Genomic DNA, 14,657 nt, shown 5'->3' with positions numbered 1-14,657 from the left:
TTACTTAAACCTGATAAACCGCCAGAGTGTTGACTCATATCGTACACTTTTCCTTAGAAATTCGGATACCAAAATCTTGGCTAAGTTAATAGCAACTTGTCTTCAGCTGTTGATGGCCTAGTCTGGTCCTTCTGGACCAGGTGAGGTTCATCTCCTCCTGCTCCACCACACACACAACCTTAGGACTGTATTTGCCCTGCTCCACCAACTGGACCAAACACTTTAAGCCATTGCAGTCCTCCTAGGTGCCACTTAAGGCATTTGATTCCATTGCTTGGAGCTATCTGTTTGCCATGCTCCAGCAGATGGGCTTCCCTGCTGGTTTTATATCCTGGATCCAACTGTTCTACACGGATCTAGTCGCCCGGATATGTATCAGTGGAGTGACTGGAGTGCTGATTGCTGTGCTCAGGGGCACCAGTTAGGGCTGTACTATGTTGCTGCTTCTGTTCATTCTGGAGCCTCTGGCCTGTATTATACTGCAATGTCATGCTGCGGCCTCCCCCTGTTCCTGAGGCGTCCTCTGGACATACCTTTATATGTGGACGGCATGGTGCTGTACGTGAGGAAACCTGAAGTGGATCTGGATGCCCTAACTAGAGAATGTGCGCTATGAGTGGTACTCTGGACTGGCTATAAACTGGGAATAATCCTATGTGCTTCCTCTTACTGATGGCACCAGGATCACCCACGTGGAATATCCAGTGCAGTGGTGTTTGGATCTGGTGAGGTATCTGGGTGTCTGGATACACTGGGATCCTGAACTGGTGATTTGTTACAACTGCGGTAGGGTGATCTTGGGATTAGAGGAACGAGTGCAGTGCTGGGTGCGCCTTCCACTTTCCTTGGCTGACCGCTTTGCGTGATCAAAATGGTCATTCTACTGCAGTTCCTCTACCTTTTCGTCAGCGTCCCGATTCCCCTGACTCTGGGCTTCTTCATAACCTTGCAGTCCCTGCTGATAACTTTGACCTGGGGAAGGGAAGCAACCCCAGACGGCGTGGGCACAGCTCCCGCTCCCATTTGAAGCGGGTGGGTTCAATGCTCTGAATTTCTACCTTTATCTATGTGCGCAAAGCAAAACTCAAATGATGGACGGAATGCAGAACCAATCAAACATTCATCCCTAGTCACAGATCTGGGTTTAATCCATCGTTCTTTTGCTCACCATGCCAGCCCAGTTTAGATCCAGCCATATGCAAATCAGTCTTGACCCTGTTCCGCATGGGAACAGTGCAGCCCGAACTGCCAAGCCAGGTCCTCCCTGGACCGGAAACAAGCATCCTGGGACCGGTTTCAGGGTTTCACCCTGTGACTGGGGATGAATGTTTGATTTGCTCTGCATTCCGTCCATCTGTTGTTTTTTGCAATTGTCGCCCCAAGTGGGAAGGGTATGCCCAGACGTGGGTCCCGTGCTTGCTATGCCACCAGACTCAAGCTAGCCTGGCTGATGAAGGGTGATAACCTGAAACCGGTCCCAGGATGATTGTTTCTGGTTCAGGGAAGACCTGGCCTGGCAGTTCAGGCTGGACTATTCCCATGGGGGAACAGGGTCAAGGCTGATTTGCATATGGCTGGGTCCAAACTGAAATGGCATGGCAAGCAAAAAAACTGATGGATTAAACCCAGATCTGCCTCTGGGGGTGAATGTTTGATTTGCTCTGCATTCCGTCCATCATCTGTTGTTTTTGCAAAAATCTATGCGCGCAGGCACATTATTTCAATTATTGGGTCCACACAGAGTGTTATAATCCAGATCTTGCGACTGAACAGGATGCAGCAGCCTCTATACAGTTACCATCCCTGCTTCTTCATAATCGGCTAGAGATGATCTGGGGTCAAATCAGCACTCTAAATTGCACCCTTAGAGAATGGCAGGCTATATGGACGTAAGCCTATATATACTCCAATGTTGCTGCTTGCTCAGCAGCCGTAGCTCTGTCACCCGGGAACCGACCGCTTTCTTTGCTTCGCTATGCGGGTCTGCAGACCATGAGACCTATTCTCAGCGGAGGAATTTCTGCCTTTTTCAGACTTGCCACAACAGAGTCCGCAATCCCCGCTTATGCAGTTTACGTATCCTAGGCTGCAGGCGTGCTACCTGACTTTCCTGCACACCCCCAGCCCATGATATCTGGCGTGCTTCAGGTGGTCTACGACTCCCGTACAAAGCTGATCACCATCCTCTATAATGTTGTCCCGAAAGTAACTAGCCGCTCTACAACAGTGCCACTGGATCAATTGAACGCTGTGCTTGATTCAGGCTTTTACAGTGAAAGAAACTTAATTTCATTCGGGATTAGTCATTTTAAGTACTAAGCTTTGATTTACACATAAAGTGGCATCAGATTTTCACTTCAATAAAAACACATTTTCTCTGTAAAACAGTATTTATAAATCCTAGTACAGTCGCAGAAAAAGCACTTCATACCCTGGATGTTTAATGATATCTAAAATCTTACATCAACAGAACAAGCATATTTAGAATGTCTCATCAATTACTTATAGCCTGTGATGCCCCTAAAAGAGCAAGAACTGCCCAAAACAATCACTAGCTTGCTGGGTATCTGCTTCCATTATGTACTGTCACAATAAGGCAAAAATCTTGGCGCATTTAACTAAGTGTATCAACGTCAACAGCTCTGGTGGCTGGAGTTTCATTATTGGACATTTGTTGTGTAACAACCTGGAATGACAAACTCACATTCACTTGGCATTATTGCCTCGCATCTACAGTGCAAAGAGATGCTACAGTTTGTCAAGTGGTTCTTCACTGTCTGTTTCAATGAGTTACTTCTGCTGTTCTTATTCAAGCAAGTTGCATCTAAGAAAGATCGGATTCTGGAGAAGAAATAAGTTACTTACCTGTAATTGTAGATCTCCAGAAGTGATATCTCACATAAACTCTCATGTGACCCATTTGCATCCCCATTCAGTGTCTGACTACATAATATTGATTCACACTTGTTCTAACAAAATCGAAGGAAAATGGTCTCCCACGTTGTAGTCATGAGGCTGATTAGCTCTGATTTTTTTTTTTAATTTGGTTCTTTATAAATGATATTGTTATTGAACAGTGAATGTTTTAAACCTAGAGGTACGTTAACATGGTACTGGTTTTGAGAGATTGATGTGGGACTCCCATCGCAAGGGTGAATCAAGCATATTTCTTAAGCTCCCCCAACCCCCCCCCCCCCAAGACGTCATCGCTGCAGTGCAAACAGATGTCACCACCAAACCGCCAGGCTATTAAAACCTGTTGCACTGGGGAGATGCTCATTACAGGCCTACAATGAGGTCTGTCTGTGATGCATGGGATGAAGCACAACATAGTAATGCAACACCTGGGGCCTCATGCACCCAAAAGCCATCGAACAGAAAGCCATTTTGTTTTGTAGCTCTTACATGTAACATGTCTAATTTGATTCTGATTGTGGTCTCCCTCAAAGTCTTCTCCTTCTGCCTAGTTGAAATCATCCAAAGAGCACAAGAGGAAGCCCAAAAAGAGGCAATAGCACATTGCCCTCCCCGTTGGAGCTGATCAAAGTTGGCACATTCCACTTCTTTTGGAGCCTTCTCTGAATTGGGGCACCTAGATGACATTGCCAGAGCAGCCTGCTCTGGCACCCATCACGAGGTCTTCTGCCATCATTCCATTACACAGCCGAGATGCACCAGGAGCTGATCCAGCTCAGTTCCTCACTTCCCTGATGGCATTGTTAAGGCAGGGTGTGATTCCCTCTGATATACCTTTCTGTTGAGGCCCATGTGTCCATTTGTGGCTCTGTTAGGGTTTCCACTAGTGGGTTTACCCTCTGCACCATTCATACTAAGGATTCCCCTCAGATAAAGCATCTGATGACATCTGGATATATTCTAACTCCAAGCCACTTGCCACTACTTCTTCCTTGCTGAAGCCTTTCCCAGCAACACAATACGTTTACCGGCACATGTTCCTACTCGGGAACACCCTAGGACGAAACATAGCCTTCACAGGCCCAGGAGGGAGGCCTAGAGCTTGTCAAACCGACCTCTGCTGCGTTAATGGCATGTTGGTAGGCAGCACAGACTCACCCTGGAGACTTGGTCTTCTTTTTGGGTCACTGCTCACCAAAGAGTCTGTGGTGTAGGCTTTGCCCAGTGTGAAACAGAATGCAGGTGCTTTTGTGACGTCTGCACCAGACACAGAGTACATAAAGTTAGACTATCTGCAAGAAACTCTTCTCGGCTGACAGCTTGGCCCTTCTGATAGATGAATCCAACCTGACTTCGAGCTCATTGTCATATGGGAGGCTGTGAAACTGGTAGTCCCAAACCTTCCAGCCCACCATAAGGACCACTTTGCTGTAGTAGTCTAGGATGGTCAAGATGCCTTGTCGAAGATTATCAGGGCTGACCTGGAGATACTGGATTCTGTGGTCAGCCTCAGTAGCACTGATAAGGCATGCCTGGATTAGGTCCACTGGGTTCTCTAAAGATGTGCAGGTGTATCTCGTTGATATGCCCTACAACTGACCTCTCCTGTTTGGGACAAGGCTTTGGAAATGTTTAAGGCACGGAGGGTCACTGCTTTTTCCTTGGTTGCTTAATTCCTTGCCCGTGACTGTAAGCAGTTTGAAATCTTCAGAGCTTTTCAAAACGCTTTTTCTTTTGGCAGTCTTCCCATCCGGTCAGACAGCTAAATCAGCCTCTGTGCAAATGCAGGGGCAGATGCAAAGGAAAGGGTTGTCAAACTCAGCAGCTCCCCTTGACATCCTCTGTAGGACCTGGGAAGAAAACATGTGCAGCCAGTATCCTCCTTTCTGCAAGCTTGAAAGGCCCTGACCTTAGACCTGTTAGTCATGCAATAAATAGAAAGTGGGTATGCTCTATCCTTCCCCAGCCTGCTCCTCATATTCCTTGCCTTCCCACCAGTACATTTAATCAGAGGATCAGCTTCAGATTCTGCAGTAGGAGGTGGCAGCTCTGTTGAAGTAAAGCAGTGGAGTTGGTCCCAGAGCAGGAAATTGGGCAGGAGCAGTACTCTTGGAGTGTCCTATTCGCAAAAAGTACAGCAGTCTTCCTGTAATGTTAGAGGTCATGGTCTCAACCTTTTTCTTGTGCATAGAAAAGTTAAAGCTGTCCCTGATTCAGTGGTTTCTGCTACAGAAAGTGGAAGAATGGCACAGGAAGTACCTATGTTTTTGATCGTAGGGTCCACACTCGACCAGTTTGCGGCCTTCTGTTTGGATTGACATTTGTACCTTGAGCCTTCATGAAGGGGATGGCAGTGGGTGTGGCACCTTTGAAGTCATATCTCAATGTGCCTTTACTTTGACGACTGACTAATCAAGACTAACTCACTGCAGATTGTGTCGACCCACCGGTAGGGAATGGCATCCTTGTTGTTGGACTTGGACTTTTTCACCAACATGCAGAGTCTATTCTAGAGCCCTTTCATCACCTCTTTCTACAGCGGCACTACTGGATGCAATCTTTGAGGGCCTTTCTCCATTCTAATAAGTCTGAACATTCAGGCTATTAGCTATTTTTCTGTGAGTGGACTCAAATTCCAGTCCTCATGGTTCTTCACCTGCTAGGTCTTCTGCCTTCCTGTATTATGTTGGTTACTCATGCATGCAGACCTCTCCACTCATGTCTTTGCTTGCAGTGGTTCGAGTACTAGGGAGATCTTACAAACATAGTAACGATCTGTCAGGACCCTGTGGCAGACCCTGGGTTTGTGATCAGTGGAGGAGCAAATTTTAAAAAGACCTTTTATCATCTTCCGACAGTGATCATGGATGCATCCACGTAGTATCTAGAGGAACTGGACTACATTGACCTTTGGTCTGCAGAGAAGCAGGCCCTTCACTTTACCTGTTTGAACTGCAGGCTAGTCACCTGGTCCTGAAAGCCTTCTTCCCACCTCTTTGCAGTTGTTTTTTTCCAGATCTTGGCACACAATATGGCTGCAATGTATGTCAACAAGCATGGAGGAAATTGGGTCTCAAGGTTTGTTTCTGCACTAAGGCCCTACACTTGGACATGTGAGCAAAAACTCTTGTTGGTCTCCAACTAATTTGAAGACTCGACATCTCTGGGCCTCCAGTCTGAATTAGCATCATCTTGCCAGCCAGGAGTAGCTTCTCCTCCTGCAGGTGGGTTGGATGACCTTTATCCTGTGCTGTTACAACACCCCCAACCCACCCCAGCAAATCTGGATTTTTTTTCCACTGTTTACAGTTCTGTTCCCGTCTGTATATCCTCCAGGCAGTTTTGGGGGTAGGGGTGTTTTAGTTGAGGTGGTTTCCTCCAATTCTCTTGATTTTTCGGGTTCTGTGTAAAATTTGGCAGAACTGGGCCCAAGTTGTTCTGATCACCCCAGACTGCTCAAGGGGAGGGTGATACACCTCCTGAGACATTCCTTGTTTCCCACTCTCCATCTGCCTCTCTGGCCAGACTTACTTTCCCATTCGAAGGGTCAGGTTCTGCAGCCCAAAGAGCCTCCCCTTTCATGCCTGGAGATTGAGGGGACATACTTGAGCTCTTTCTGCCACAGGTAATCAGTATCATAAGCAGCTTGTTGGCCCTCCAATAAATGTGCTTACTCAGGGAAGTGGAACTGTTTTGTCAAATGGTGACTGAACTGTGGACCCACCAAAAGTACGTCTTTCTCACATATTGTGCTGTGCCCTTGCTATTCCATTAGAGCACAGTTTGGGTACAGCCAGGGTTACATTGCTGCCCTTTCTGCATTTGTCTACTTCACACGCCTTCTTTATTCTAGTCTCAGATTGTCATCAGGTTTCTGAAGGGACTGACATATATGTTTGATTCTGGACCTTTTACATCAAATGAAATTCAAATGTGGTCTTGACTGTTTTGATGGAGGCTCTGTTTGAACCCCTACACACATTGGTTAATTATGTTGTTTGATTTTTAAGACTTTCTTGTGGCTGTTACCTACTTGTGGTGTCTGCTGCAGGTGTTTTCTGCCTATTTCGCTTGTGCTTCTACCTAGACAAACTGCTAATGAATACTAAAGCAGCTTTTCTGCCAAAGGTGGTAGCTGCTTTTCCATCTGGGTCAGTCGATAACCCTTTCTTCTAACCTCTGACACATCCCACTGAGCAGGTGAAGACTGCACCAGCTGGACAGTTAGTCACTATACTGACTACACAAAAGAGATCTGGTCTATCGACCAGCTCGGTATGGAATACACGAGTTACAAGGGCAAAGTGATCCTGAAGAGGATGTTGTCATGTGGGATAGTTTTGTGCTTCAAATGTGTTCTGCCCTTGTCTGAAGGGAACTACCAGAGGGAATCTGTGTCCCTTCCATTAGGGATACAGAAGTGTCCCTGTGGCTGAAATCTGTTGGGTGCAACATAGGAATCTTTGCAGCCTTTTGGAAAGTACTATTGTGTAAACTCTTAAGTGAGAAAGAATGTCGGTTTTGCACATTATATGCTCCAGAATTTCTTTCTCTGGCCAGTCATTGAGATCCACCATTTGGGAGGAGGTACTGCTTTATAATTTATTTAAAAGGTGAGGAATCCATTAGAAGAAATAGTTAACTTTGGCACATATCTGTTTGCTGTATCTGCTTGCACATTCTTCACTGATCCTACACACTTCCCTGTTCTGAAGACTGGTCATAGGCTACCATTTAAAAAAAAAAAATGTCCGAATTGTGGCTGCAAGGCACTGTCAGAGTTGATCTACCACTTCTTTTGTCCCGATCTCTAAAAGCATGAAAAAATAGAAGGGGAAATTACTTGGGTTTGGGTGTTCATGTGGGCGCCACTTCTGAACAGTTACCGGCATAGAAGATCTATGAAAATTTTCTGGCGCCTTGGGTTATTCTGTAGGTGAGAATTCTGCGGGTAGCTGCAGTATGCAACCAAAATATAGTTAGTGAAGTAACTTTTTCTTCTCCATTGTATCGTCTGAAATCGTGAACATCACACCCTCCTCACCAGAGACCAGGATGATGGACAGTGCAGGTGGTCTTATTTCCTCATCATGCTGGTCTTTGGAAACCAGCTGCTTCAGAGACACATGCCGTGTGTGTGACCTGTGCAGCCTCTGGTATTCTTGAAGGAGGGGGATATTTAAAAAACATTTTTTTTTTTTTTTTTTTTAAACCTTTACTTCCAAAGCAGCCTTTTGCAGGGAACACCATTTCCTGATTAATTTTCACTTTTTTTTTTTTAAACAGTGATTTCAGTCCAGTATACCTTATTTGACTAATTGGGTTTAAGTAGCTCTCTAGACAGCAAAGGTTGCTTCCTAAAGATTTTGTTGAATTTTTTTTTTTAATCTTTTTATGTTTATATGTGTTGTATGATGTCTCACAAGAACGGAGATATTTTGTTTAAAGAGAAAATCTGTGCTGTATTCGTTAAGTAACATTCCCATCTTAATTCTGTGTTTGAATGGAACATGAATCTCTTTTTACACTTTATCAATAGTGTCATTTGTTCTTAACTGCTTTTTCTTAATTCTTTTTTCAAGGGCACACCAGATGTGAAAATGTTTTCTAAGCCAGCATCCCTGTGTTTACTCAGCAAATACTTGCTCAAGTCATTTGTGTGCTCTGTAAGTAGCTTACTTTGTTTAAATCACACTCTTATTTGATAATCTGTCCGCCTTAATGTAATAGCTTTGGCTTTGCCAGTGATTTATCCAGGCTAGTGAAGGTTGAGGGAGGGCCTGAAGCTTAACCAAAAAATATGCATTTGGGGGTGTTACCTATTTTACAAGAGGGTATGACTTAATAGATATACACAAGAATCCTCTCTGATGTACGTATAAATGGAACCTTCATTTGTTTGAAAACGTAGTAGAAATCTGCAAATAAAGTAGGTATTGATTAAACAGAAAATAATGGGACGTTTTGCTGGTACATTATCGATTTAAAAGAAATTAAAAAAAATGACGAGGTATTTATTTGAACATGAATGCAAAAACCACTGTTCGATTTGATCATAGTTTACCCAATATAAACTGATGGGACATTGCTCCAGACTTTGCTTTACTACTGGAGAGAGGCGGCCTCGGACCACAAGGCCCAGAGACGCACAAGGTAGAAAGGAGCCCGTCAGCGTCGGCTTGAGCTTAATTGCAGTCGCTGCTCCCTGTGAGATGCGCCTCAGTGAAGACAGGGCCAAGATCAGGCTTTTCTCTTCCAGGGGATCCTCATCAATAGTCATAAACATTGAATCTTCCCTCCCATGTGCGGGGCCCCCGGAGCATATGTAAAATACATACATATAAAGTATGAAATATGCACCAAACATACATACATATATATATATATATATATATATATATATATATATATATATATATATATATATATATATATATATATATAGCATTTTTAGTAGACAAACTTTCATACTAAACTCATATATACATGTGTAAAACAGCAATGCAGACTATAATCATAAACAGGCAAAAATGCTTTATTTCTATGGAGTTTTTTTTTTTTTTTTTTTAAATAGTCCTTTTCAAAATTACAATAAGAGAAATAATATTTGCCAAAGCCCCATAACTGGGCCTAGGGAAATAAGCAGTAGTAACATCAGAGAAAAAGAAGAAAAAACTACATTGAAAAACAGTGGAGCATTCTTAGCCAATAGGCTGCATGCAGGTTAACACAGGAGAATCATAAAAATGCTGGAGCTCAGAGCAGTCCATCTGGCTCTCAAGTCTTTTGCTCCATCGATTCAGGGGAAATCTCTCCTAGTACAATGGACAGTACGACCACAATGTATTATTTGAACAGACAAGGGGGAACGAGATCCCTGCCCCTATCTCAGGAGTCTCAGACAATCTGGCATTGGCTCCTAGCAAGAGGAATGTCGCTTACAGTGGTTCACCTACCAGGTCAACAAAATGGGGAGGCGGACTTCCTGAGCAGACACCTCGAGGATGCCCACGATTGGGTCCTGCACGACGAAGTCGTCGAAGACATCTTCGCTCAATGGGGTCGGCCTCAATTGGATCTCTTTGCAGACGAGGTAAACAGGAAATGCACAGACTTCACGTCCAGGTTCTACCGTCTGGGATCTCGAGGGAATGCCCTCAGGGATATTTCTCTACGCTTTTCCACTGATCCCCCTCATACCTGCGTTGATCAACAAACTTTACAGATCCAGCACCAGAATGATTCTCAAAGCTCCGCAATGGCCTCCTCAGTTCTGGTACACAGATCTCCTCAACCTATCGAAACAACCTCACAGGAGGCTGCCGTGCAGACCGGATCTCCTTTGCAGGCTGGGGGGCAGGATATTTCACCCCAACCTACCCTCTCTGAGCTTGACTGCATGGCTCCTGAATTCCTGCAGCATGAGCATCTAGGGCTCTCGCAGGAATGCATGAATATCTTAAAGGAGTCCAGGCAGCCTTCCACGTGGCGTTCTTAAGCTTTCAAGTGGAAGAGGTTCTACATATGGTGTCGTCAGCAAGGTCAGAATCTTATACTGGCTCAGGAGGAGGTCATACTGTCTTACCTACTCCATTTGGCAAAATCGGGTCTGCAGGTATCATCTATTAAGGTACATTTATCTGCCATTACAGCCTATCGTAAGTCACCTTCTCAGGAATCCTTTTTTACAAGACTAGTAGTCAAGGCTTTCTTAGAAGGTTTGAAGAAGGTATTTCCACCCATTCGAAAACCCTCTCCTCCATGGGAACTAAACATAGTATTATCTAGACTCATGGGCCCTCCTTTCGAGCCTATCCACAAAGCTTCTTTACAACACCTTACGTGGAATACAGCTTTTCTCGTAGCCATTACTTGGGGGAGGAGGGTCAGTGAAATTCAGGCTTTGTCCTCCAAGGAACCGTACACAGTTTTCCATGAAAATAGAGGTGTTCTACAAACTCATCCATCATTCTTACCGAAGGTGGTGTCAGATTTTCACATTAATCAGACTATTTCACTACCAACTTTGTTTTCCAATCCGGGTACTCCGGCGGAGAAAGCTTTACGCTCTCTGGATTTGAAAAGAGTGCTAAAATTTTACTTGAATAAGACCAAATTGATTAGACGATCTCACCACCTATTTGTAAATTACGATCATATGAGAACAGGCGATGCAGCCTCGAAACAAACAATATCTAGAGGGATAGTTTCATGTATTGTTACTGAATATCAATTGGCTAACAAACCGGTATTGGCTAGGCCTAAGGCTCATTCAACAAGAGGAAAAGTGGCTACTGCTGCCCTCCTTAATAATGTTCCAATCTCTGAAATCTGTAAGTTCTGCTACATGGAAGTCTGTACATACATTTACTAGGCATTACTGTTTGGACTCAGATGCCAGAGCAGACGCTCAAGTTGGGCAAGCGTCTCTGAGAAATTTGTTTGCATAGTGTATATCTTTTCCTGCACTTCTATTAGACAGTCCGCAGAGATAGGGGATGGGCTATTCGATGTTTATGACTATTGATGAGGATCCCCTGGAAGAGAAGGATAAGTTACTTACCTGTAAGTCCTAGTTCTCTTCCAGGGGTATCCTCAAAGTCATAAACAACCCACCCTCCTCCCCGGACGCAAGTCTCCTAGAAGTGCAGGACGGACCATCTCTCTAATCTGTTGGATACGTTTTCACGTAAAAAAGAACTGACCTAACTGTGAACCAACTGTCACCTCTCCTTCACCCCTGAGGCATGGTGGGATACTGGAGGTGCTCAGGGTCTTAAAGGCACGGTGCCAGAATTTTATGGTTCTGCTGTGTTAACCTGCATGCAGCCTATTGGCTAATAATGCTCCATTGTTTTCAATGTAGTTTTTCTTCCCTATTTGTCACTGGTGTTGCTACTGCTTCTTTCTCTGGGCCCAGCTATGGGGCTTTGGAAAGATTTTCTCTTCTTGTAAATTTGAAAGGGACTGTTTTAAAAAAAAAAAAAAAAAAAAACTCCATAGAAATAAAGCATTTTAGCCTGTTTATCAATATAGTCTGCATTGCTGTTGTACACATGTATGCATGAGTTTGGTATGAAAATTGTCTACTAAAAATGCTATATATTTTTCGTGTATATTTCATACTTCTACATGTGTGTATTTTATGTATGCTCCGGGGTCCCAGCACGAGTGCAGGAATATTTAATGTTTCTGACTTTGATGAGGATACCCATGGAAGAGAACTAGGATTTACAGGTATGTAACTTATCCATACCGTAACAAAAACTGATGATCATCTAATCCCTGGGGCAGATGAGCTGATAGATACTCTGCCAAGTATCTTACCACCTTTGACTTAACTGCTGGATACTGACAGATCAAATTATCAGAGGAGGCCAAACCCAAGACAGCATTCTCCACTCCTAGTGGGCACTATCAATTTCACAGTGATGCCTTTTGGATTGAAGAATGCCCCTGTTCAAGCACTTTATCCTGTCAAGAACAGTCTCCTCTCTGCTGCTCCAGCGATGTGGGACTCAGGTGTGCTGATTGGGCCTCACTGCAACGTACTGTGCCTGCTGCCAGTGAGTTGCCTGTTTCGGGGGGTGGCTAGGACTGAGATATAGATATTTAGATATTTAGATATTTAGATATTTAGATATTTAGATATTTAGATATATAGATATATAGATATATAGATATATAGATATATATCTAGAGAGATATAGGGATGTATAGTGATATAGATGTATAGTGATATGTATATAGTGTGTACCTGCCTCTAGTTGGGGGACTTCCTACAAGTAATCTAGTATTGTGTTACCATAATAAAGTACCTTTATTTTTGTAACACCGTGTGGTTCCTTTCATGTGTGATAAGTTACTGTGTGACTACTGTGGTATTGTATAAGCTTTGCATGTCTCCTCGATAAGTCTTTGCAGCTCATCCACAGCTACCCCTAGAGAGCCCTGGCTTCTCCAGTATTGGATCTTTCATAGATTCACATGCTTGAATCATCCCCGTCGTCTAGGTGGGAGCCTCACGGTAAACTTAAATATATAAAAAGCAGTAAGTCAGTAAAAATAAAACCAGTAGGCCCAAGTAGGCCTCATAAGGTATTTTACAGTCTATCCACTTTGTTTTGTGAAAAGACCCAAACTTGAGTATCAACCAATCAGGATTCAGCCCCTCCCAAACACTCCCAACAGAGGCTGAATTCCCTCAGATTTTCTACCGCACGTCGTGTGAAGGGAGTCTCCCTGAGCTCTGCTCAGTTTTTTTCCTATTTTCTGACTGAAGATTGTTTTTTCTCTCAGGAAACTAGTTACAACTTTACTATGTCTGAAAAGGCAAAGAAGGGTCTGTTCAGAGACTGTGACAACTGTGGGAAGAAGAGACTACATATTGATGACCCCCACAAGAAGTGTATTTACTGCCTTCATCCAGACCATAAGGTGAGAGACTGCAAAATCTGTCGCACCTTTAGTCAAAAAACCCTCAAAGACCGAGAGGGTAGACTTCTCTTATGGCTCCAAAAACAGAAAGCCTTAGAGCATCCTTCATCAGACAGCGAAGAGTCACCACAAACTTCTCGCCCTCAGAAAAGAACAGGTGAGAGAGATAGAGGTGCGGATGAACCACCAAGAAAAATGCACAAAAAGACTAAACAAGTCTTAACTGAAGAGGCAGTTAAACATGGACCAAAAAAGGTTCATTCAGAACCTACTACGCCGTTACACCGGAAAAGCACCTCAAAGAAACCATCCCTGTCTCTGTCACCACAAAAAGAGTCAGAAAAACTCTTTTTGGTGAAAAAACAACCGTCGACGACCGCCCCGTCGACGACCGTGTCGACGGTAACAGCGACCACGGTATCGTCGACGTTCACAACACCTTCTCTTCCAGGGGATCCTCATCAATAGTCATAAACATTGAATATTCCCGCCCTTGTGCGGGGACCCCGGAGCATATATATAAAATACATACATATTATCATGTGTAAAACAGCAATGCAGGCTATAATCATAAATAGGCTAAAATGCTTTATTTCTATGAAGTTTTTTTTTTTTTTTTTTTTTTTTATATTATAAAATCACAATAGATCATAAATATCTACCTAAGCCCCCAAAAACTGGACTTAGGGAAGTAAACAGCAGTAAATAGCAGAGAAAAATAGAAAAAACTACATTGAAAAACAATGAAGCATTCTTAGCCAATAGGCTGCATGCAGGTTAACACAGGAGAACCATAAAAACTTTGGCACCGTGCCTTTAAGACCCTGAGCACCTCCAGTATCCCACCATGCCTCAGGGGTGAAGGGAAGGTGACAGTTGGTTCACAGTTAGGTCAGTTCTTTTTTCTGGCTTCTTCTGAGAGGATCCTGGAGCATTGAGCTCTCAGTTTTTCTGAGTTTTTCTTCAGAAAAATCCTTAAAAAGTGTTTTTCCTATTTACTCGACAGATAACATCTTTTGTCTGAGTTTGGAAGTCTTTTTTGACAGAAAATGCCATCTCTTTTTGTAAAATGTCCTTCTTGTGGGAAGAAGAAAGCCCAGTCAGACCCACACTCTCTGTGTATTGTCTGCCTGCCACAGAGTCACTGTCCTGACACCTGCAAGTATTGTAAGAACATGTCAAGGAGGACTCTCAAAGACAGAGAGAAGATCAGGCTACATGGGCTTCAGGAGAGGAAAAAGTCAACATCCTCTTCACTTCCCAGACCTACAGCAGAAGGAATGGCCCGATCGACGTCGACAGGT

The 14,657-nt window shown here is 43.8% G+C and overlaps 1 protein-coding gene across 1 annotated transcript in view; it reads left to right on the top strand.

Annotated features, from left to right (window-relative positions):
• CDC45 (cell division cycle 45) overlaps positions 1–14,657 on the top strand; it is a 548,847-nt gene that overhangs the window by 416,276 nt on the left and 117,914 nt on the right. The window contains exon 15 of the mRNA XM_069215317.1: positions 8,499–8,582. Within this exon, the coding sequence (XP_069071418.1) occupies positions 8,499–8,582 (84 nt within the window). The remainder of the gene's footprint in view (positions 1–8,498; positions 8,583–14,657) is intronic.

The sequence above is a fragment of the Pleurodeles waltl genome, chromosome 11, assembly GCF_031143425.1.
Source record: "Pleurodeles waltl isolate 20211129_DDA chromosome 11, aPleWal1.hap1.20221129, whole genome shotgun sequence".
NCBI lineage: Eukaryota > Metazoa > Chordata > Amphibia > Caudata > Salamandridae > Pleurodeles > Pleurodeles waltl.
This window is presented reverse-complemented; position numbering and strand designations above follow the sequence as displayed.